Below are 18,932 nucleotides of genomic sequence, written 5' to 3'. Positions count from 1 at the left end.
TTTTTTGGTCACCCTGTATTTCCCTTTGTTTGCAGGGAGGACCTCCCAATGTGTAAACACTGGAGAACAGTGTAACATATCATTTGTGTGCAATTGCATGTACTTGCATGTTAACTGAATAAGTCAGTTTGTAATTGATTCAGTGATTGAGCTTGCTTTTGCTCGACTGTGTGCATCTTGAGAAACAATTTAAGTCTGATTATTTGGAGCTTGGAAAAAGCCGCACATTTAGATGGACTTTGGATGAATTAGGTATTGCTGTATGGTAGTGTGTTATGTTATGTCATGTCATGTTCTGTTCATTAGTTTGTGGGAACACTGGGATTTCAGTGAAACATGGCACTAGAAACTGCTTGCCAAAGTCTGGAACAGTACGTGTTGGGTGTAGAAAAGATTAGACATTCCTATGCCATCATGGACACAGTGCTAATCCTATTTCATGCATGCATGCATCACGAAGTGACCAAAAATTGTGACACTTTCATTGTAAAGAATCCATTGAAAAAAAAGAAATGTGAATGTCAGATTTGTTTAGTTTTGCAGTCATTGACACTCAGTGATTGTAATTGACCTGGCTTTGTTTGTTTTTTAATTTCTAAATTTCTTGATTTGTGTCATAAATTTACTGTAGCTTAGGTGGAGTTCTCTTGGTTTCATTGAGGTAAATTTATTCATTGTATAAGCACAATTCTACTATTCCATAAATCAGAATATTTGAGCAGGATAAAGGTTTTTCTCTTCAGTTAATACATGTGCAATTTTTGGGTCACTTTGAAGAGTAGAGTACCTATGCAAGTAGGTAGGAATGTGGAAGTTACCTGAGATGGTATATAGGAATTAAGTATATGTACATGGCTATGCATTCTAGGTGTGTATGTGTGTGTCGTGTGTGTGTTTGAGAGAGAGAGAGAAAGAGAGAAAATTATGTGTTCAAGTGTTTGTGTATGTTCATGTAAATGTGCAGTTTTTGTTACGTAATAACCTCACCACAAGGCAGGATTGAAAGTTCCTGTCTGATACGAGTTTTGATTGCTAGAGAAGCCATTTGTTACATTTATTCTTTGTTGTTGCCATACATGTAAATATTCATCAACTTGTGCAATTTTGTGTGTGTCAGTATGTATTGTGATTGGTGTATAAAACTAAGACTTTTGTGTGTGTCAGTATGTATTGTGATTGGTGTATAAAACTAAGAATTGTGTGTGTCAGTATGTATTGTGATTGGTGTATAAAACTAAGACTTTTGTGTGTGTCAGTATGTATTGTGATTGGTGTATAAAACTAAGACTTTGAACAAGGGACCACGCATAGAATTACATCTTGTTTTGAGAAAAGTGTAGCGAATGAAAGAACGAGTAAATTGATAGTATCGAAGGAGAAATCTTTCCGGGTATACATTTACTTGCTTTCTAATTCTTGGTTTGTTGTTTGCTCGTGTGTTATTACGGGATGTTTCTATGCTTGCATGCAGCAGGAGACATCAGTGAAGGGAAATGATGGTCCTACGTTTTGTTGTTACCCATATTATTAAGCATTCCAGGCTGTGCGTGGCACTGAAAAGTTTGCCTTTCGGCGGACAATTCCCATGCCTGCTGTTTTCATGACAGCATCGTTTTGTTTCCGTCATGTCACAATGGCAACAAAGTTCATTCCATTGTTTACATGTTGCCGTGAAGACCCGGCAACGCTTCATTCATGCACATCTATGAATGAAGCTCGTGTCAGGATATTTTAACTGCACACAGGTTGAAATTTAAACTTCTCACAAGGGCATTTGGATTACCTAGGCTAAATCTCACCTAGGCTAAATCTCACCGGAAAGAGAAGTTGCTGTGGTCTTTCTTTGAGACATCAGCAGTTTTCAAAGCTTGGTTTTTGAAGACAGGATGTCTGTACAGTGGTACCTGTCATGCAAGGCCCCTCCAATCAGAGGAAACCATGTCCTTTTCTCTATAATCTTGAGTCAACTATGACACTTTTGGCTAGTGTCCTTTCGTTGTCCACTGCATTCTCAAGAAATGTTCTTGTGATTTTAGCTAGACAACAAATGATTATGCTTTTGATATATATTCGCAGCTTCAATATTTTAAAAAAATAAAAAAATTGTAAGGACTGTCACTCATTTCTGCTTACATGTTTGAACTGCCTCACATCTGTGTTTGGTTTGGTTTGGCCTCACATCTGTGTAACTAAGTTGGCATTTGACACGAGAGAGAACAATAAAGTGAATAAAGATTTGTCTGTCTTTGAGCTGGAGCTCCCCGATTTCATTATTGATTCTGAAAGACAAAGCAAACATTGCACACAAACATCACCAACAACAAAACCAAAAGGAGCACTATCGCATTAAGAACACTAGCCAAACCAAACAACAGAGCTACTTGAAAGCACTGTGTGACACAAGTCCCTGACACACTCACACACTCTCTCAAAATAGAAAAGCTTAAAGTGAAAGTTAAAACACAAAGTTTATTTCTTCCTCTACGATACAAAGAATAATCAGTTACATTTGTTTGTTTGTTTATTTGTTGCTTAACGTCCAGCCGACTATGCAGAGCCATATCAGGACGAGGAAGGGGGGGATGAAGGGGGCCACTTGTCAAGCGATTCCTGTTTACAAATGCACTAACCCATTACTTGTGTCCCAGCAGGCTTTAGTAAATCAGTTACATGAGGTTATAGCAAAGATAATCATTTACACAAGAAGAAAAGGTGAACTTTAAGATTTGTTAAATGTACATTAAATGAAACACAAATGTTTGTTTGCTTAACGCCCAGCCGCCCACATCAGGGCGGTGCTGCTTTGACATATAACGTGCACCACACACAAGACAGAAGTCGCAGCACAGGCTTCATGTCTCACCCAGTCACATTATTCTGACACCGGACCAACCAGTCCTAGCACTAACCCCATAATGCCAGACGCCAGGCGGAGCAGCCACTAGATTGCCAATTTTAAAGACTTAGGGTCAAATTAAAACAAAACAAAACTTGTTTCTTGCAAACATGAAAAAACAAACACTCCAGGAATTCTTCACTTTCAAAATCAAGTCAAGTTCTGCTGACAAGAAAAAAAGGATCACTTCAGAATACAACCTAGCTCTCTCGTAAAAATGAACATGAAATGCAACTGAGGCTGAAAACTTAAAAAAAATAATGTTGTACCATAACCTGCACATATACCCTTTGTAAAATGTATCCTTGTCATATCCCCAATTGTTTTTATTTATTGCATTTGCCTCTTTATCAAATCACTTGTTTATCTTGTTAGACTGAAACTAAGGAGTCAAAGTATAAAGCCGATAATGCCACAGACTGCTAGTGTTTACATGTACATGCTGCATAGTTCTTTCTTTATTTGGTGTTTAACGTCGTTTTCAACCACGAAGGTTATATCGCGACGGGGAAAGGGGGGAGACGGGATAGAGCCACTTGTTAATTGTTTCTTGTTCACAAAAGCACTAATCAAAAAATTGCTCCAGGGGCTTGCAACGTAGTACAATATATTACCTTACTGAGAGAATGCAAGTTTCCAGTACAAAGGACTTAACATTTCTTACATACTGCTTGACTAAAATCTTTACAAACATTGACTATATTCTATACAAGAAACACTTAACAAGGGTAAAAGGAGAAACAGAATCCGTTAGTCGCCTCTCACGACATGCTGGGGAGCATCGGGTAAATTCTTCCCCCTAACCCGCGGGGGGTATGCTGCATAGTTCCCTCTACCAATTTTTAAACTTTCTTTAGTTAGGCATTCTTTTTCTTTATTTGGTGTTTAACGTCGTTTTCAACCACGAAGGTTATATCGCGACGGGGAAAGGGGGGAGATGGGATAGAGCCACTTGTCAATTGTTTCTTGTTCACAAAAGCACTAATCAAAAATTTGCTCCAGGGGCTTGCAACGTAGTACAATGTATTACCTTACTGGGAGAATGCAAGTTTCCAGTACAAAGGACTTAACATTTCTTACATACTGCTTGACTAAAATCTTTACAAACATTGACTATATTCTATACAAGAAACACTTAACAAGGGTAAAAAGAGAAACAGAATCCGTTAGTCGCCTCTTACGACATGCTGGGGAGCATCGGGTAAATTCTTCCCCCTAACCCGCGGGGGGTTTTAGTTAGGCATGATGCTACACAACTTTTTATATTCATAAAACAAACACAAGAACAGAAATAAAACCTGGGAAAATAATGCAGATGGTATCAACACGGCCATCCTCCCACCTCATTTCATTTTTCATTTCATTTTCATTACTTTATTGTCCCATCGCTGGGAAATTCGGGTCGCTTCCTCCCAGTGGAAAGCTAGCAGCAACGGAGTCGCGCTACCCAGGTGTCTGCGTGTTTAGGTGTATTCAGCCACCTGCACTTATGGCAGAATGACCAAGGTCTTTTACGTGCCATTGTGATGACACGGGGGTGGGACATAGCTTCCGTCTCTGGGTCTGCACATAAAGTTGACCCGTGTCCGTCCCGGCCCGAATTCGAACCTGCGACCTTCCGATCACAAGTCCAGTGCTCTACCAACTGAGCTACCGGGCCCCCTGGTAGACAATACTTTAACCAGAAGACAACATAAAATAACAGAAACTTTAGCATTGATCTGATTATACAGATTTCATCCCATTAGCAAAGGACACTGAAAGAGATCACCAGGAAGATTTACACTACTTGTGACAAAAACTCATTGCAAAAATTGAGTTGGGAGCAATTTGTATCTGGTTTATTCGCTAGAGCTGGCTACAACTTTATCACATGAAATGTCAGTCCCTTTAATACATGGAACATATATTAAAGTGCATAGAATGTACTCTATTGATTTCTGTCATTACTACTCAAGTTAATTAGAGATTTAAAAAATTTGTAACACAATAAATTTTATTTTATCTTCCTTTTCAATTAATTCCTCCTTACATGTCGCATCCTCTGGTTTTTTAATGTTACGCAATTTACTGAACATAATCAGTCAGCATGTATTTCTTATTCTTTAAGAAAACCTGTCTGGAAACTAAATCAAAAGCTATGGCTCAAGTTTCTCAGTTGAAAACAAAAACAGCACAATCACTCGTGTAACAGTTTTTGCCGATACCCGGCTATGGAGAATGACCAATCTGCATGTTTCTCAAAGTCAAAGGGTATATGTACAGGCTACTGTCCTGTGTCAAAGGGTATATGTACAGGCTACTGTCCTGTGTCAAAGGGTATATGTACAGACTACTGTCCTGTGTCAAAGGGTATATGTACAGGCTACTGTCCTGTGTCAAAGGGTATATGTACAGGCTACTGTCCTGTGTCAAAGGGTATATGTACAGGCTACTGTCCTGTGTCAAAGGGTATATGTACAGGCTACTGTCCTGTGTCAAAGGGTATATGTACAGGCTACTGTCCTGTGTCACAGACAAATTACGGAAATAACTCGGTCGGGTTGTTAAAGAGTTGCTTTCCCTTGTTTTTTTCTCCATAGAAACACGTGACATGGTCGGCTTGCCTCAGTTTCTTTCTTTATTTGGTGTTTAACGTCGTTTTCAACCGTTCAAGGTTATATCGCGACGGGGAAAGAGGGGAGATGGGATAGAGCCACTTGTCAATTGTTTCTTGTTCACAAAAGCACTAATCAAAAATTTGCTCCAGGGGCTTGCAACGTAGTACAATATATTACCTTACTGGGAGAATGCAAGTTTCCAGTACAAAGGACTTAACATTTCTTACATACTGCTTGACTTTGTTTGTTTGTTTATTTGTTGCTTAACGTCCAGCCGACTACGCAGAGCCATATCAGGACGAGGAAGGGGGGGATGAAGGGGGCCACTTGTCAAGCGATTCCTGTTTACAAATGCACTAACCCATTACTTGTGTCCCAGCAGGCTTTAGTAAAACTAAATTAATACCTACTGGAAGATTACCAGTTTCCAGTATGTTAAAATAGGCTTAACCTATCTACTGCTGGACTTACATCAGAACACTAACAGATTAAACTATACATGAATCGCGAGACAAGCGGCAAGAGAAGAGATTTTTGGAAAAAATACAGGTGAATGAGCAAGAAGGCAGAAAAAAGAAAAGAATTCATGAAGAAAAAGAGAGCATGACAGGAAAGAGGAACCAAAAATCTACCTAACAGCAAACTAGAAAGCTCCTGCGGTTCCAAAAACAGGAGGGGCTTTTAATTTCATAACCGCAGTGCCCCACTGCGGGAGGCATGGGAATTGAAAATTGTAAAAAAAGCTGAAAATTTATAACTGAAGATGCGAAGCGCCTAGCCTTACTAGGGGGGTCTGGGGGGAAAAATTTTTCTCCAAAGAACCCAGATGGTGCAATCTGGTGTCATCTGAGCTCCAAGTTTGCCATTAAATTCTGTTTTTAGAATCCGAGTTTTTAGTACAAAAATGTACCAATTTTTGCTTTTTTGAAGAAAAAAAATATATACATGTATTATATGGTTTAAATTTGTTAAAAAATTGATCTGTTGAGACAAACAGGAAAATGTAACTTGTAACACAATCTGTGCAATCTGGTTTACTTTCAAACATAAAAGTTCAAGTAACTGAGGCGGGCGGTAGCAGTGCGTGAACAAAGTACGGAAAGTGGGCTTTTGCGCAAAGGCCAAAGTAACAGGTGCTTGTTTTGTGTGCCTCCCCCCTTTATTTTTTCGGCAGACACTTTTGCATTTTCGGCGGAACAACAAAAAAAAATCGGCGAAAATCCGCCGTTCGGCGGACAATTCCCATGCCTGCTTCTTGATTTAGTTGAATATTTGTCACTTTCCATTACAAAACTCACCTTCATGTTTCATTACTGACACAATTTGGCCAAAAATTAGTTGACTGAAATTAAAGTGATTGCATCTTGTATTTCGCATTACTCGCGGAATAGATCAAGAAAAACACAAATTATTTGGAGGTACATGTACTGGCAAAATGTGCTTTGACCAGCGCTATCTTTGACCAGCACTATCTTTGAACAGCACTATCTTTGACCAGCACTATCTTTGACCAGCACTACCTTTGACCAGCACTATCTTTGACCAGCACTATCTTTGACCAGCGCTATCTTTGACCAGCACTATCTTTGACCAGCACTATCTTTGCTGACAGTCTACAGAGTTTTGGTGCATACACCACACAATTTCTTGACATAAGAAGACAGCAACATTTGGTTCAGTCAATATGCATGTGGCAAGGTGCTAAGTGCTGCTGAATTTCACTGCGTTTCAATAATATTGCATACATTTGTAGTTGTTCTTTGATTAGAAGGATAATTCTCTTTCAGTAAAGAGTTGCGATGGAAATGATAAAATCTGTGGCTGTCATCAGCTGTTGTTGCCACAAAACTTGAGTCCTAACTCTGCTCTGTACGCAAAGAGGAATTCAATGTACCGGTAGAAGTCTGACACTTTGGTAAGAGTTTTGCACAGAAGTTGATATAGGCCCTTGGAATGTTAATCTCAAGTTGAAACTAGCGGGGATTGGAAAGTAGGTCGTTTTCAGTGCCAACCGACATATTGTGAAAAAGGCATATTTGCGGTCTGATTCTTTAGACCCAACAACTGTGATATAGTGGAAGTTTCCTGTAAAGCATCTAAGTCCCGGGACCAAGCAGAGTATCCAGGATAAGACTTCGCAAGAAGGGTCACAACATAAAGGTTTATATGTAGCAGTATCTGCAAGGAGAACCACCGAATACACACCCAGCTTGCTATTTCGAGGTCTTTCTGGTTAAGATAATTATGAGCGTTCATGATATTTGTGCACACGAGGTCCAAAAGCTCTGCCTGGACCTTTCCTGGACTCGTGCTTCAGACCTGTAATTTCTTCCCACACACTGTTGCTGGAACACGTATCAAACAGTGGAATTCTGACTTCCTGTTTAGCCACATGCACCTGTTCTTGACTGGGGCATTTAGCCTCACCCAAACATAAGCTACGTATGCACAGCTTCCCTGCTCTTAAAGGTGGTCGTCTACATTTTTGCTTTTTTTCAATAATCGTATGGTTAGATTTCGCTAAAAGGTTGTCAGATGATGAATGAACCATGGGGAAAAAAGTTATAGAAAAAAAATATATGTAAAAAAAGATTTTATTTTTGGGTAGCGTGACTCACGCTTCCAATATTTTGTTTTCTGTTTGCTGAGAACATGTGCTTTGCCTAAAAATACTGACCAATCAAATTCATGTCACTATGCTTATAGCCACGCCCAAACAAGTGAGGCAACAGTTTGACACTGGAGCGCTGTCCACGCTTTTTTTTTAAACGCACGAAATGCATGGGATTTGAGAGGAGTTTTGCGCTTGGCATTTTCCAAATAAGGATATTCTTCTATGAGTACTACGCTGGAATACTACAATGATATTTCAAACGGCTACACTGGCTTCGTCTTTCCTGATCGAAAGGGAGTGTATTGTTGATAATTGTAGATAATACACTCTGCATTTTAATGGTCAAATGGCGATTTCGGTATAAAAATGTAGACAAGGACCTTTAACAGTGTAGCAGTATCTGCAAGGAGAACCACTGAATACACACCCAGCTTGCTATTTCTAGGTCTTTCTGGTTAAGATAATTATGAGCGTTCATATGATATTTGTGCACACGAGGTCCAAAAGCTCTGCCTGGACCTTTCCTGGACTCGTGCTTCAGACCCTTAATTTCTTCCCGCACACTGTTGCTGGAACACGTATCAAACAGTGGAATTCCGACTTCCTGTATAGCCCGCACACTGTTGCTGGAACACGTATCAAACAGTGGAATTCCGACTTCCTGTATAGCCCGCACACTGTTGCTGGAACACGTATCAAACAGTGGAATTCCGACTTCCTGTATAGCCCGCACACTGTTGCTGGAACACGTATCAAACAGTGGAATTCCGACTTCCTGTTTAGTCACATGCACCTGTTGCTGGAACACGTATCAAACAGTGGAATTCCGACTTCCTGTTAAGTCACATGCACCTGTTATTGTCTGCGGCATTCAGCCTCAACCCAAAAAACAGCTACATATGCACAGCTTCCCTGCTTTAACAGTTTAGCAGTATCTGCAAGGAGAACCACTGAATACACACCCAGCTTGCTATTTCAAGATCTTTCTGGTTAAGATAATTATGAGCGTTCATATGATATTTGTGCATACGAGGTCCAAAAGCTCTGCCTGGACCTTTCCTGGACTCATGCTTCAGACCGGTAATTTCTTCCCGCACACTGTTGCTGGAACACGTATCAAACAGCCTCAACCCAAAAAACAGCTACGTATGCACAGCTTCCCTGCTTTAACAACGAGACCACATTCAGCACTACTTCCACAAAGTCACTGGGAAAGATATGCCTGCACGAAAGACACACCAGTGAGTGTGACATCACAAACTGTACCTGTGAGTTTTGAGTCACTGGCATTCAGTGATTCATTTCTGATCTCCAAACTCTCAGAAAATGGGTTCACAATAACAAACTGCTGTGACAGCAACACAGGCTATTTTACAGCAAGCAAGTTATTGGGCAAGTGAACATTTACAGCCAGGTCTGTTTATGCAGCTTAACTTTAAATGTGACTGGTCCAACAACAAAAACCAGGCTTCAAATTTTATATTCAATGTCACCCATCATAAATTACAGGAGCAGCCATTCACACAGAAACTGCAAAATACACGTCAATGAATAGCAGCTCAGATCTAGCTTTTCTTTCTTTCTTTCTTTATTTGGTGTTTAACGTCGTTTTCAACCACGAAGGTTATATCACGACGGGGAAAAGGGGGGAGATGGGATAGAGCCACTTGTCAATTGTTTCTTGTTCACAAAAGCACTAATCAAAAAATTGCTCCAGGGGCTTGCAATGTAGTACAATGTATTACCTTACTGGGAGAATGCAAGTTTCCAGTACAAAGGACTTAACATTTCTTACATACTGCTTGACTAAAATCTTTACAAACATTGACTATATTCTATACAAGAAACACTTAACAAGGGTAAAAGGAGAAACAGAATCCGTTAGTCACCTCTTACGACATGTTGGGGAGCATCGGGTAAATTCTTCCCCCTAACCCGCGGGGGGTATCTAGCTTTTCTGGCAGATGATATTCAGAATATTTATTTCAGATAAGAGAAGTTTCAAATCTTATTTTGGGAATAAGAATATATACGTGATAAAGAATTTGTACAGGTATTGTTATCAAATGTGAGCCATCCAAGTGGCATATAACGCATGTTCTGGTAACTTGAAATGGTTCAGATTATTGGTATGTAATGTTCTAAGTGTAGTCAACCAACAGTTTTGGATGGACTAGTGTAGAGGCATAGATGAAATAATAACAATTACATTTTCAGCAAATGTTGGCTCAAACACCCACAGGCTGTATGAAGTTCACATTTCCCTTCCGGGAATGCCTCAGACACAGTGGAGATCTGAAGTAATTCAGACCCACATGGGGTCATGCACCAAACGTATTTATCAATCTGTGAACCAAGAGGTTCACAACTCAAGAGCAAGCTATGTCTCGGACAGAAGGTGACCATTAAGGAAGATACGGTCTTGGCGCAGACATGGCTGTGAACCGACAACCATTTACATTTGGCTTTCTATCCACTCAGAGACAACACATTGAATGTTACACACTGCTTCAAGGTAGACAGGTGCTCAAACAAGGTGTGTCACGCAAGGTTCAATTTACATTCTCTGGGACGAAGAAATCCCAATTGTGCCTGTGCTCCGAGAACCACTCTGTTCTATTTCTCCGAGTAAAGCCATCCCAGGGATATACATGCGAGGACAGTTTCACCTCTTTGCCTTCACAAGATAACCATGATACACACAAAGTGTAGAATAGCTGTTATCCTTCCTTTTTAAGAGATAACATCACAACCACTTTAAATACATTACACCATGTGTGCTGGTACAACTGTTGGGGTATCGGCATATATGCGTAAAGACGGTACTCAGGATTTAATTTTCAATTATATATCATTTCAAGTTTTCAAATATTCAGACCACTGTGCCAGAGTGTATCTGAAAGCAGATAAATTGTAATAATAGGTGCTTGCAAGCACACCAAATAAAATAAGGATGTTAAAATCAACTCAATGTTGACATTCTCAAGGAAGGGGACAGTTTCTTCGCGCCACTCTGATATGACAAGAAGAAACATTGTGATAGAAACTCCATGGTCAGCAACCTTAATAAAATGGAACTTCAGAGAGAGAAAGGTCATATCCAATGTACCATTGTCCCTGAAAATGGCCACCGTGTCAACAGACATCTCGTCCAGCAAACCCAAAATCCCTGGATCAAAACAACTCTACAACTACAACATTAGCAAACTCGAAAATGTCAATAATAATTTTCATTTGATTAATATACTTACGAAGGTTTCCGCCAGTTATCTCTCTGAGGTTTTGGGTGCGTGCCCCTTGCGGGGGCAAAAAACATCGAGGTCACAAGCAGGGTCAAGGGGAAGGTCGGCTGGGCGGACAGGAGTATGACGGCTTACTAGTGCCAAAACCTGGTGTTACCCATTATCACGTGATAATTACTAATTAACGCTGTCAGTTACCGTTTTCATCTGTTAGTTTCTAATTTTCACGGGAAAATTACTAATTTTTAGTTTCGGCACTAGCTATCTGTCAGGAAGTGAGCCAAAACTAAAAATTAGTAATTAACAGGTGAAAGTAATTTTTCCAGAAAAATTTGTAATTTTCCGGGGAAAATTAGTAATTAACACGTGAAAACGGTAATTATCAAGGGAAAATTACTAATTTCCCTTTGATAATTACAATGAGGTTTTGGCACTAGTAAGCCGTCATACAGGAGACTACAATAGGAAGGTTTCCGCCAGTTATCTCTCTTTGAGGTTTTGGGTGCTTAGAGAGTACCGTACCCCTTGCGGGGGCAAAAACCATCGAGGTCACAAGCAGGGTCAAGGGGAAGGTCGCTGGGCGGACAGGAGACTATTGGGTAAGTATATTAATCAAATGAAAATTTATTATTGAAATTTGATTAAATTACATTTTCTTACTCCAATTCACATATACTTAGCATGTGAGAGAGTGTCAATGCTATTTATATAAATTGGAGTAAGAATATGTAATTTAATGACTATTTACAAACAACTCTTTATGTATGCAGGGATCAACCTGGCCCACAATGCACAGGGCCACAATGTTCAAGTCAATATGAAAATCAGGCATTCCACATCGTGGAAAGGGTCTACCAAATTAACTTTAAAAGTTGGAAGGAAGAACCATTGCTGCTTTTCCCTCCAACAGACCATACTTTCTAAAACGTTTTCTAAAAGCTGCAAAATACAATACGCACACCCACAATTAAAATGAGAAACACAGAAGGAATTTTGAAGCACAAAAGTAATTACATCTTTCTGTCAAATTAAACAACCAATGGGTTTAAAAAAAATCCTGGACTAATACACAAAACAAAATACTGAGAGCATTGACTATAACATAGGGGAGAAAAAAAATGTATGGGGGGGGGGGGGGGGGGGGGGGGGAGCTGATAAGAAACTTAACGCAAATAAAAACTCAAACTGTGCACTTTTAAGGCAGCCCAGATATTATAACCTGGTTATACAGAAAATGTTACCCAATAATACACAATCTGAAATAAAACATACCCCCCCAAAAAAAAGAACACTGCCAAGTACAAATGAAAAAGAACATCATCATCTAAAATGAAAGAAACTTCAAAGAACAAAAAAATCACAGAATAACTTTCTCTTGTGACATTTCCTGTTGCAATTCCTAGTTCCAGCAAAACTGCCATAAGAGGAAACTCCACTTCTCCTTTTTCCTGGTTCCATCACAACTAGGCATCACCCATGGCAGCTAACTTGGCCTGAAGTTCCTGCATCTGTTTTAGTAGAGCCGCCTTCGCTGCATCTGTCAACATAAAAGAGTATGGGCGTTTTGAAATCAAGGGAGAGCTTTACAGACAGGACCCAAACTTGTTTCTTACATGCTGTATTTCGTAAGAAACACATTGCAAGCCATCCCAGAAGAATATCCCCAAAATAAGTACACATTAAAGCAAACTTCATCCCCAGAAAATGGTGTATGGCTGCCTGAATGACGGGGTAAAAAAACGGCAATACACGTAAAACAAGAAGGGCAAAGCCCATACGACTCACATGCTTGACCTTGACCTTTACATGACCTTGACCTTCAGCTAAACCTAGCAATGACATACACTAAGAACTGCTTTACACATTTTTCCTACCAAAATACATGTGACCTTGACCCAAGGTCATCCAAGGTCATGCAACACAAAGCTGTTAATTCAAGACATAGGAAGTACAATGGTGCTTATTGGCTCTTTCTACCATGATATGGTCACTTTTAGTGGTTCACTACCTTATTTTGGTCACATTTCATAAGGGTCAAAGTGACCTTGACCTTGATCATATGTGACCAAATGTGTCTCATGATGAAAGCATAACATGTGCCCCACATAATTTTTAAGTTTGAAACAGTTATCTTCCATAGTTCAGGGTCAAGGTCACTTCAAAATATGTATACAATCCAACTTTGAAGAGCTCCTGTGACCTTGACCTTGAAGCAAGGTAACCCAAACTGGTATTAAAAGATGGGGCTTACTTTGCCCTATATATCATATATAGGTGAGGTATTAAATCTCAAAAACTTCAGAGAAAATGGGAAAAATGTGAAAAATAGCTGTTTTTTTAGACATTAATGGCCCCTGCGACCTTGACCTTGCTTTGACCTTGAAGCAAGGTCAAGATGCTATGTATGTTTTTGGGGGCCTTATTTTGCCAAATTTGGTACTGATAGACTGAATAGTGTCCAAGAAATATCCAACGTTAAAGTTTTCCGGACGTTTTACATAGACTCACTTTTGCTTCGCATGTGAGTCAAAAAGCTACTAGAAATGAAGTGACTGGCAAGGTGAAAGAAAAAGCTACTAGAAATGAACTGACTGGTCTGAGCTGGAGCTGCAGCGACAGCCTTGCCACTGTCCAGTAGTTTCTGTCCCATGTCCCAGTCTTCAGGCTGCTTGGTCAGCGAGACCTGGTGGACATCACCTTCCTGTGACTTGACGTCCAGGCTGAAGAACTGGTTCTCCAAGAGCACCTTGATCATGCTGATGGTCTCCTCATCCCAAGTCGCGCCTCCTTCAGGTTTGATTCCTAGCAAAATACAAGACAAGCATGTTAATGAATATATACAGGGCGGGGATGTAGCTCAGTCGGTAGCGCGCTGGATTTGTATCCAGTTGGCCGCTGTCAGCGTGAGTTCGTCCCCACGTTTGGCGAGAGATTTATTTCTCAGAGTTAACTTTGTGTGCAGACTCTCCTCGGTGTCCGAACACCCCCCGTGTGTACACGCAAGCACAAGACCAAGTGCGCACGAAAAAGATCCTGTAATCCATGTCAGAGTTCGGTGGGTTATAGAAACACGAAAATACCCAGCATGCTTCCTCCAAAAACGGCGTATGGCTGTCTAAATGGCGGGGTAAAAAACGGTCATACACGTAAAATTCCACTCGTGCAAAAAACACGAGTGTACGTGGGAGCCCACGAACGCAGAAGAAGAAGAAGAATATATACAAAATGCCTTATTGTATGCAATCAAACAATAAAGTTGTGGTGTATTGTATTGTTTATTTTGTAAGCCACTTTTCTTTTCACTTTATATTTGCTGGAAATGACGGGAGTAAATCAACGAGATAGAAAACAAGCTTCCTTTTGAGTGTCACCACGAAAAAAGCTGGCAATAGACACGAGCAATCAGAAGTTTTCTGTTACCTTTTTTTCATCTATTCCATGTATTGTTTACTTAGCTTAAACATCAGCAAAACCAAAGAACAGGGATGGCCAAATCTCAAAATGTAAACTCGCCAGCTGGACGAGTAACTTCAAGAAAGTCACTAGTCAGCCAGAAATGTTGCTGGCCTGGTATATAACAGTTGCAGCATCTGCAGTGTTTACAACACTTTAAAACTATATAGCACAACCAGAAGTGTTGCATTGGACCAGAATTATCACTGGCCACCCGGGCGAGTTGCCAGGCGGTTTCAACAAGCTCGGCGGATTTTTGACTCGCCCCTGGCAATCGTGCGGACAATTTTGCCATCCCTGAAGAAGCAAGATATTATCAGCCAAGCCACTTCATACAAGCTCTCCTCACTGAGTTCTACCACCTATATGAGAGTTCCGCTGTCGTCAAGTTATAGCACTCCAAACTTCTCCAATACAATGAGCACTTCTGCTCACCAAGGGGCAATGAGCACTTCTGCTCACCAAGGGGCAATGAGCACTTCTGCTCACCAAGGGGCAATCTTTCCACAAAGTGCAAGTTATACCACTCCAAACTTCTCCAATACAATGAGCACTTCTGCTCACCAAGGGGCAATCTTTCCACAAAGGTCAAGCATTACAGGACACACAGGGGCGGGGATGTAGCTCAGTCAGGGCGGGGATGTAGCTCAGTCAGGGCGGGGATGTAGCTCAGTCAGGGCGGGGATGTAGCTCAGTCAGGGCGGGGATGTAGCTCAGTCAGGGCGGGGATGTAGCTCAGTCAGGGCGGGGATGTAGCTCAGTCAGGGCGGGGATGTAGCTAAGTCGGTAGCGCGCTGGATTTGTATCCAGTTGGCCGCTGTCAGCGTGAATTCGTCCCCACGTTCGGCGAGAGATTTATTTCCCCTTTCTGCGTGTTTCCCCTCCTTTTTCTTTCAAACCCTGTTCGTTCCGTGTTGCGTCTGCTTTTTGTCTTTTGTGTTCTTTTCCTGATGAAGCTTCCAGAAGCGAAAATTTGTAATCGTCTTGTGTCGTCTTTGTACGGTGAGTACAGTAATCCTTTGTTTTTTAACTTTATTTCTCAGAGTCAACTTTGTGTGCAGACTCTCCTCGGTGTCCGAACACCCCCGTGTGTACATGCAAGCACAAGACCAAGTGCACACGAAAAAGATCCTGTAATCCGTGTCAGAGTTCGGTGGGTTATAGAAACACGAAAATACCCAGCATGCTTCCTCCGAAAGCGGCGTATGGCTGCCTAAATGGCGGGGTAAAAACGGTCATACACGTAAAAGCTGTGGGAGTTTCAGCCCATGAACAAACGAACAGGACACACAGGCACTTGTTGCACCATACATGCGCTTCTCAGAGGACAGCGCAGCAACACGCCTGTGGTCGTTATCACTGATGTTACCTTGGAAAATGAGCACAAGTGCTCATTCTCTCTTCTGTCTTCAACTTACCATGGAGAGAGCATCTGAAGGTTCCGAGGGGATACGTCTCGCACAACGTGTGTGGCAACGGAGTCAACTCTGACAATTCCACCACAGCCTCATTTCCATAGTCGAAGAAGTTGACACGTACTTTGGGTGACATGACTTCCACCACTTCACAGCGGTACCATGCATCTGAAAGCAAAATTTTTGTTGTCATGTTCAACATTATTGCGAGACAAAATATTCACACCAAGGTCTATGCAAACATAAATACTAGGTCGATGTGTAGCTGCCCCTTGACACAAAAGACAGAGTGAACATTATGAAATCTGTCCCACTGATGCACCATAAAAAATGTCACTGACAGTTTTGTTGTTTTAATAAGATTTAAATGAAGCTCAAATCTACTTAAACGAAATCTCTAGGGAAATGATCAGCAACAAATCTGACTAGACTATCCATCACTTTGTAGCCTTAGTATCCTGAAAGTGAAACAAACTCAACACACACAAACACATCAACACACACAAACACATCAACACACACAAACACATCAACACAAACACACTCTCTCTCTCACACACAAAGTTTATAGGAAAATTCCTCACTAAAAAAGAGACCACAAAGCAGCTCTCCGACAATGGGTGGGCGGCCCAAAGGTTGAGGGGAGGTGTTCAAAGCCTGCAACTGGGTAACCATCCCCTCCGGGGCGTGCTGTGCCACTGAAAGAAAGAAACCAAGCACAAACATGCCAGGTATTGTATATGTCACAATATTAAACTTTAATAAAATTTAGTTTAAACCAAAAAGAATTAACAACACACACATATGACATCTTTCCTTTTCAATAAACGATTGGTACAGTTTATGCCACGACTAACAGGCATCACACCCATTTTGTTTTAAAACCTCACCATGCTGTAAGTGTAACTCAATTTCATGCTACATGTACTTCTACTTAGCTCTTACTTTCATTTATCTTCAGTCAGGTCTTGTGTTTCGTTCTTATTCTCTGTAACTATCCACAAAATATTGTCCCTTTAGTAACGCATGACAAAGCACTGCGCTAATGACCTGCTACCGACTCATAGTGTAATGCTACCTTATGATCTGCTGTTATGATCTCTAAAATGCCATAACCTTCAAACCCTAGCTTCCTTGTTGACTTTTACAGAGTTATAAACTGTCCAAGCGGACTACAATACAATAGCAGGCTATGCAAACACTCACAGTACTGATCTGTAGTCATGACGTAGAAGTGATGGGGGTTGACCACGTGGGTTATCATGATTTCCTGGGAATGAAACAATTCCTGCTGCAGACAATCACGCCTCAGTGGCACATGGACGTCGGCACAGGGAGGAGAAGCTGACACTTGCCGAGGAGATTTCTGATTAGACACAGGTGTAGGTGTGTTAGCTGCAGCCAAGGCACAAGTTACCAAACCCTCACTTGTTGGTCGACTCTCATCGCTGGTAGATGGCTGACGACTGCTGTCCAGCTTGCGCTGCGCTCCTTTGCGGCCGGACTGGATTCCCAAAATGCCAGTGATGGAGCGATTATCAAGAGTGGAGACCTCCACAAAGTACCGCTCGTCGTACCGCTCGTCGTCCTGCTTGCCCACGGCCTTGATGTTGACCTCCGTCTGCAGGCAGGAGCTCTTGAACCTCAGCTCCACCTCCTCTGGGACGGGAGGCGGCACACCAGCCAGCTTACAGGTGATGGCCTGGGCGGGGATCTGCTTGAAGTTTGGGGGGAGGGCCTTGAGGGAGGCCACGTCTTTGTCCTCTGCGTTGCCATAGTCCACAAAGAACACCCGACACTTCTTGCCGTCCTCAGAGACCTGCTCCACTCGCCCACGGTACCACTCGTTGTCTGCGCTGAACTGCACCAGAACATGGTTGCCCTTGGACACTTGCTGCACTGCCTCGGGTTGCTCCTCGGCCAACTCACCGCAAAAGCTGTTCAGCTTTTCACGCAGCATGTTGAGGTTGTCCTCCGCCTCCTTCTGGTTGACGTAGAACTCCTGACAGCTCACTATCTCCTGGATGCCACAGACTACAGATTCCCCAAGGGGCAGCGAGGCGAGGCCGAGCACCACAGGCAGATTTCCAGATGCTGAGGCAGGGGAGGAGGCAGAAGCAGCCTGGGCCTGTTTGGGTGAGAAATTTTCCAGGAACGGCATTGCGGTTAAGGAGGCAGTAGCAGCAGAGGGTGAGCTAGGCACCACCTGCGGTAGAATGGGCTCAGGCAGCTTGGAACCTTCGATCTGCTGGGAGAGATCTTCAGACAGGGTCTGCTGCAGGCCTTCTCTGACCATGTCCACCCACACCACCTTGTCCTTGATGCTCTCCACCACCACCGAACACCTGGTGTACTCCTCCTGCTTGTGCAGGTACTTGTTCAGGCAGGTAACATAAATTTCGATGTGCTCCTCACTCCACTGACTTCCCGCTGGCAGGCTGATGCCGCCCACAGCTGAATGGAAGCCATGGATAGGAACGTCAGCAGCGTACTCAGGTTTGATGGCGCGCAGCTCCTTAAAAGGCAGAGACTCCTTGTTTCCGAAGTCGACGTAGAAGAGAGCAGCTTCTTCCTTGCTGCTGTCCACTTCCAGCACCTCAGCGCGGTACCATACCTGGTTTAATGAGAACCTGGACGCCACCAGTTCTCCAACCACAGGCCTGCAATCGAGACCACAGAATGTTGTGATACTAAGTTCAGACGCAACACAGC

At 42.0% G+C, this 18,932-nt stretch overlaps 1 protein-coding gene across 3 annotated transcripts in view; it reads right to left on the bottom strand.

Annotated features, from left to right (window-relative positions):
• Positions 1-2,449: 2,449 nt before the first annotated feature.
• Positions 2,450-18,932, bottom strand: part of LOC138981122 (RING finger protein 17-like) — a 43,056-nt gene continuing 26,573 nt past the window's right edge. For 2 of the 3 annotated variants that reach the window (XM_070353961.1, XM_070353962.1), the window contains 5 exons: positions 17,427-18,880; positions 16,805-16,918; positions 16,224-16,388; positions 13,945-14,154; positions 2,450-12,889 (listed from right to left, as the gene is read on the bottom strand). In XM_070353961.1, the coding sequence (XP_070210062.1) occupies positions 12,816-12,889; positions 13,945-14,154; positions 16,224-16,388; positions 16,805-16,918; positions 17,427-18,880 (2,017 nt within the window). In that variant the 3' untranslated portion in view covers positions 2,450-12,815. The remainder of the gene's footprint in view (positions 12,890-13,944; positions 14,155-16,223; positions 16,389-16,804; positions 16,919-17,426; positions 18,881-18,932) is intronic. The other variant, XR_011460565.1, reaches the window with a different exon arrangement.

Source organism: Littorina saxatilis, linkage group LG12 (assembly GCF_037325665.1).
Source record: "Littorina saxatilis isolate snail1 linkage group LG12, US_GU_Lsax_2.0, whole genome shotgun sequence".
NCBI classification, from domain to species: domain Eukaryota; kingdom Metazoa; phylum Mollusca; class Gastropoda; order Littorinimorpha; family Littorinidae; genus Littorina; species Littorina saxatilis.
This window is presented reverse-complemented; position numbering and strand designations above follow the sequence as displayed.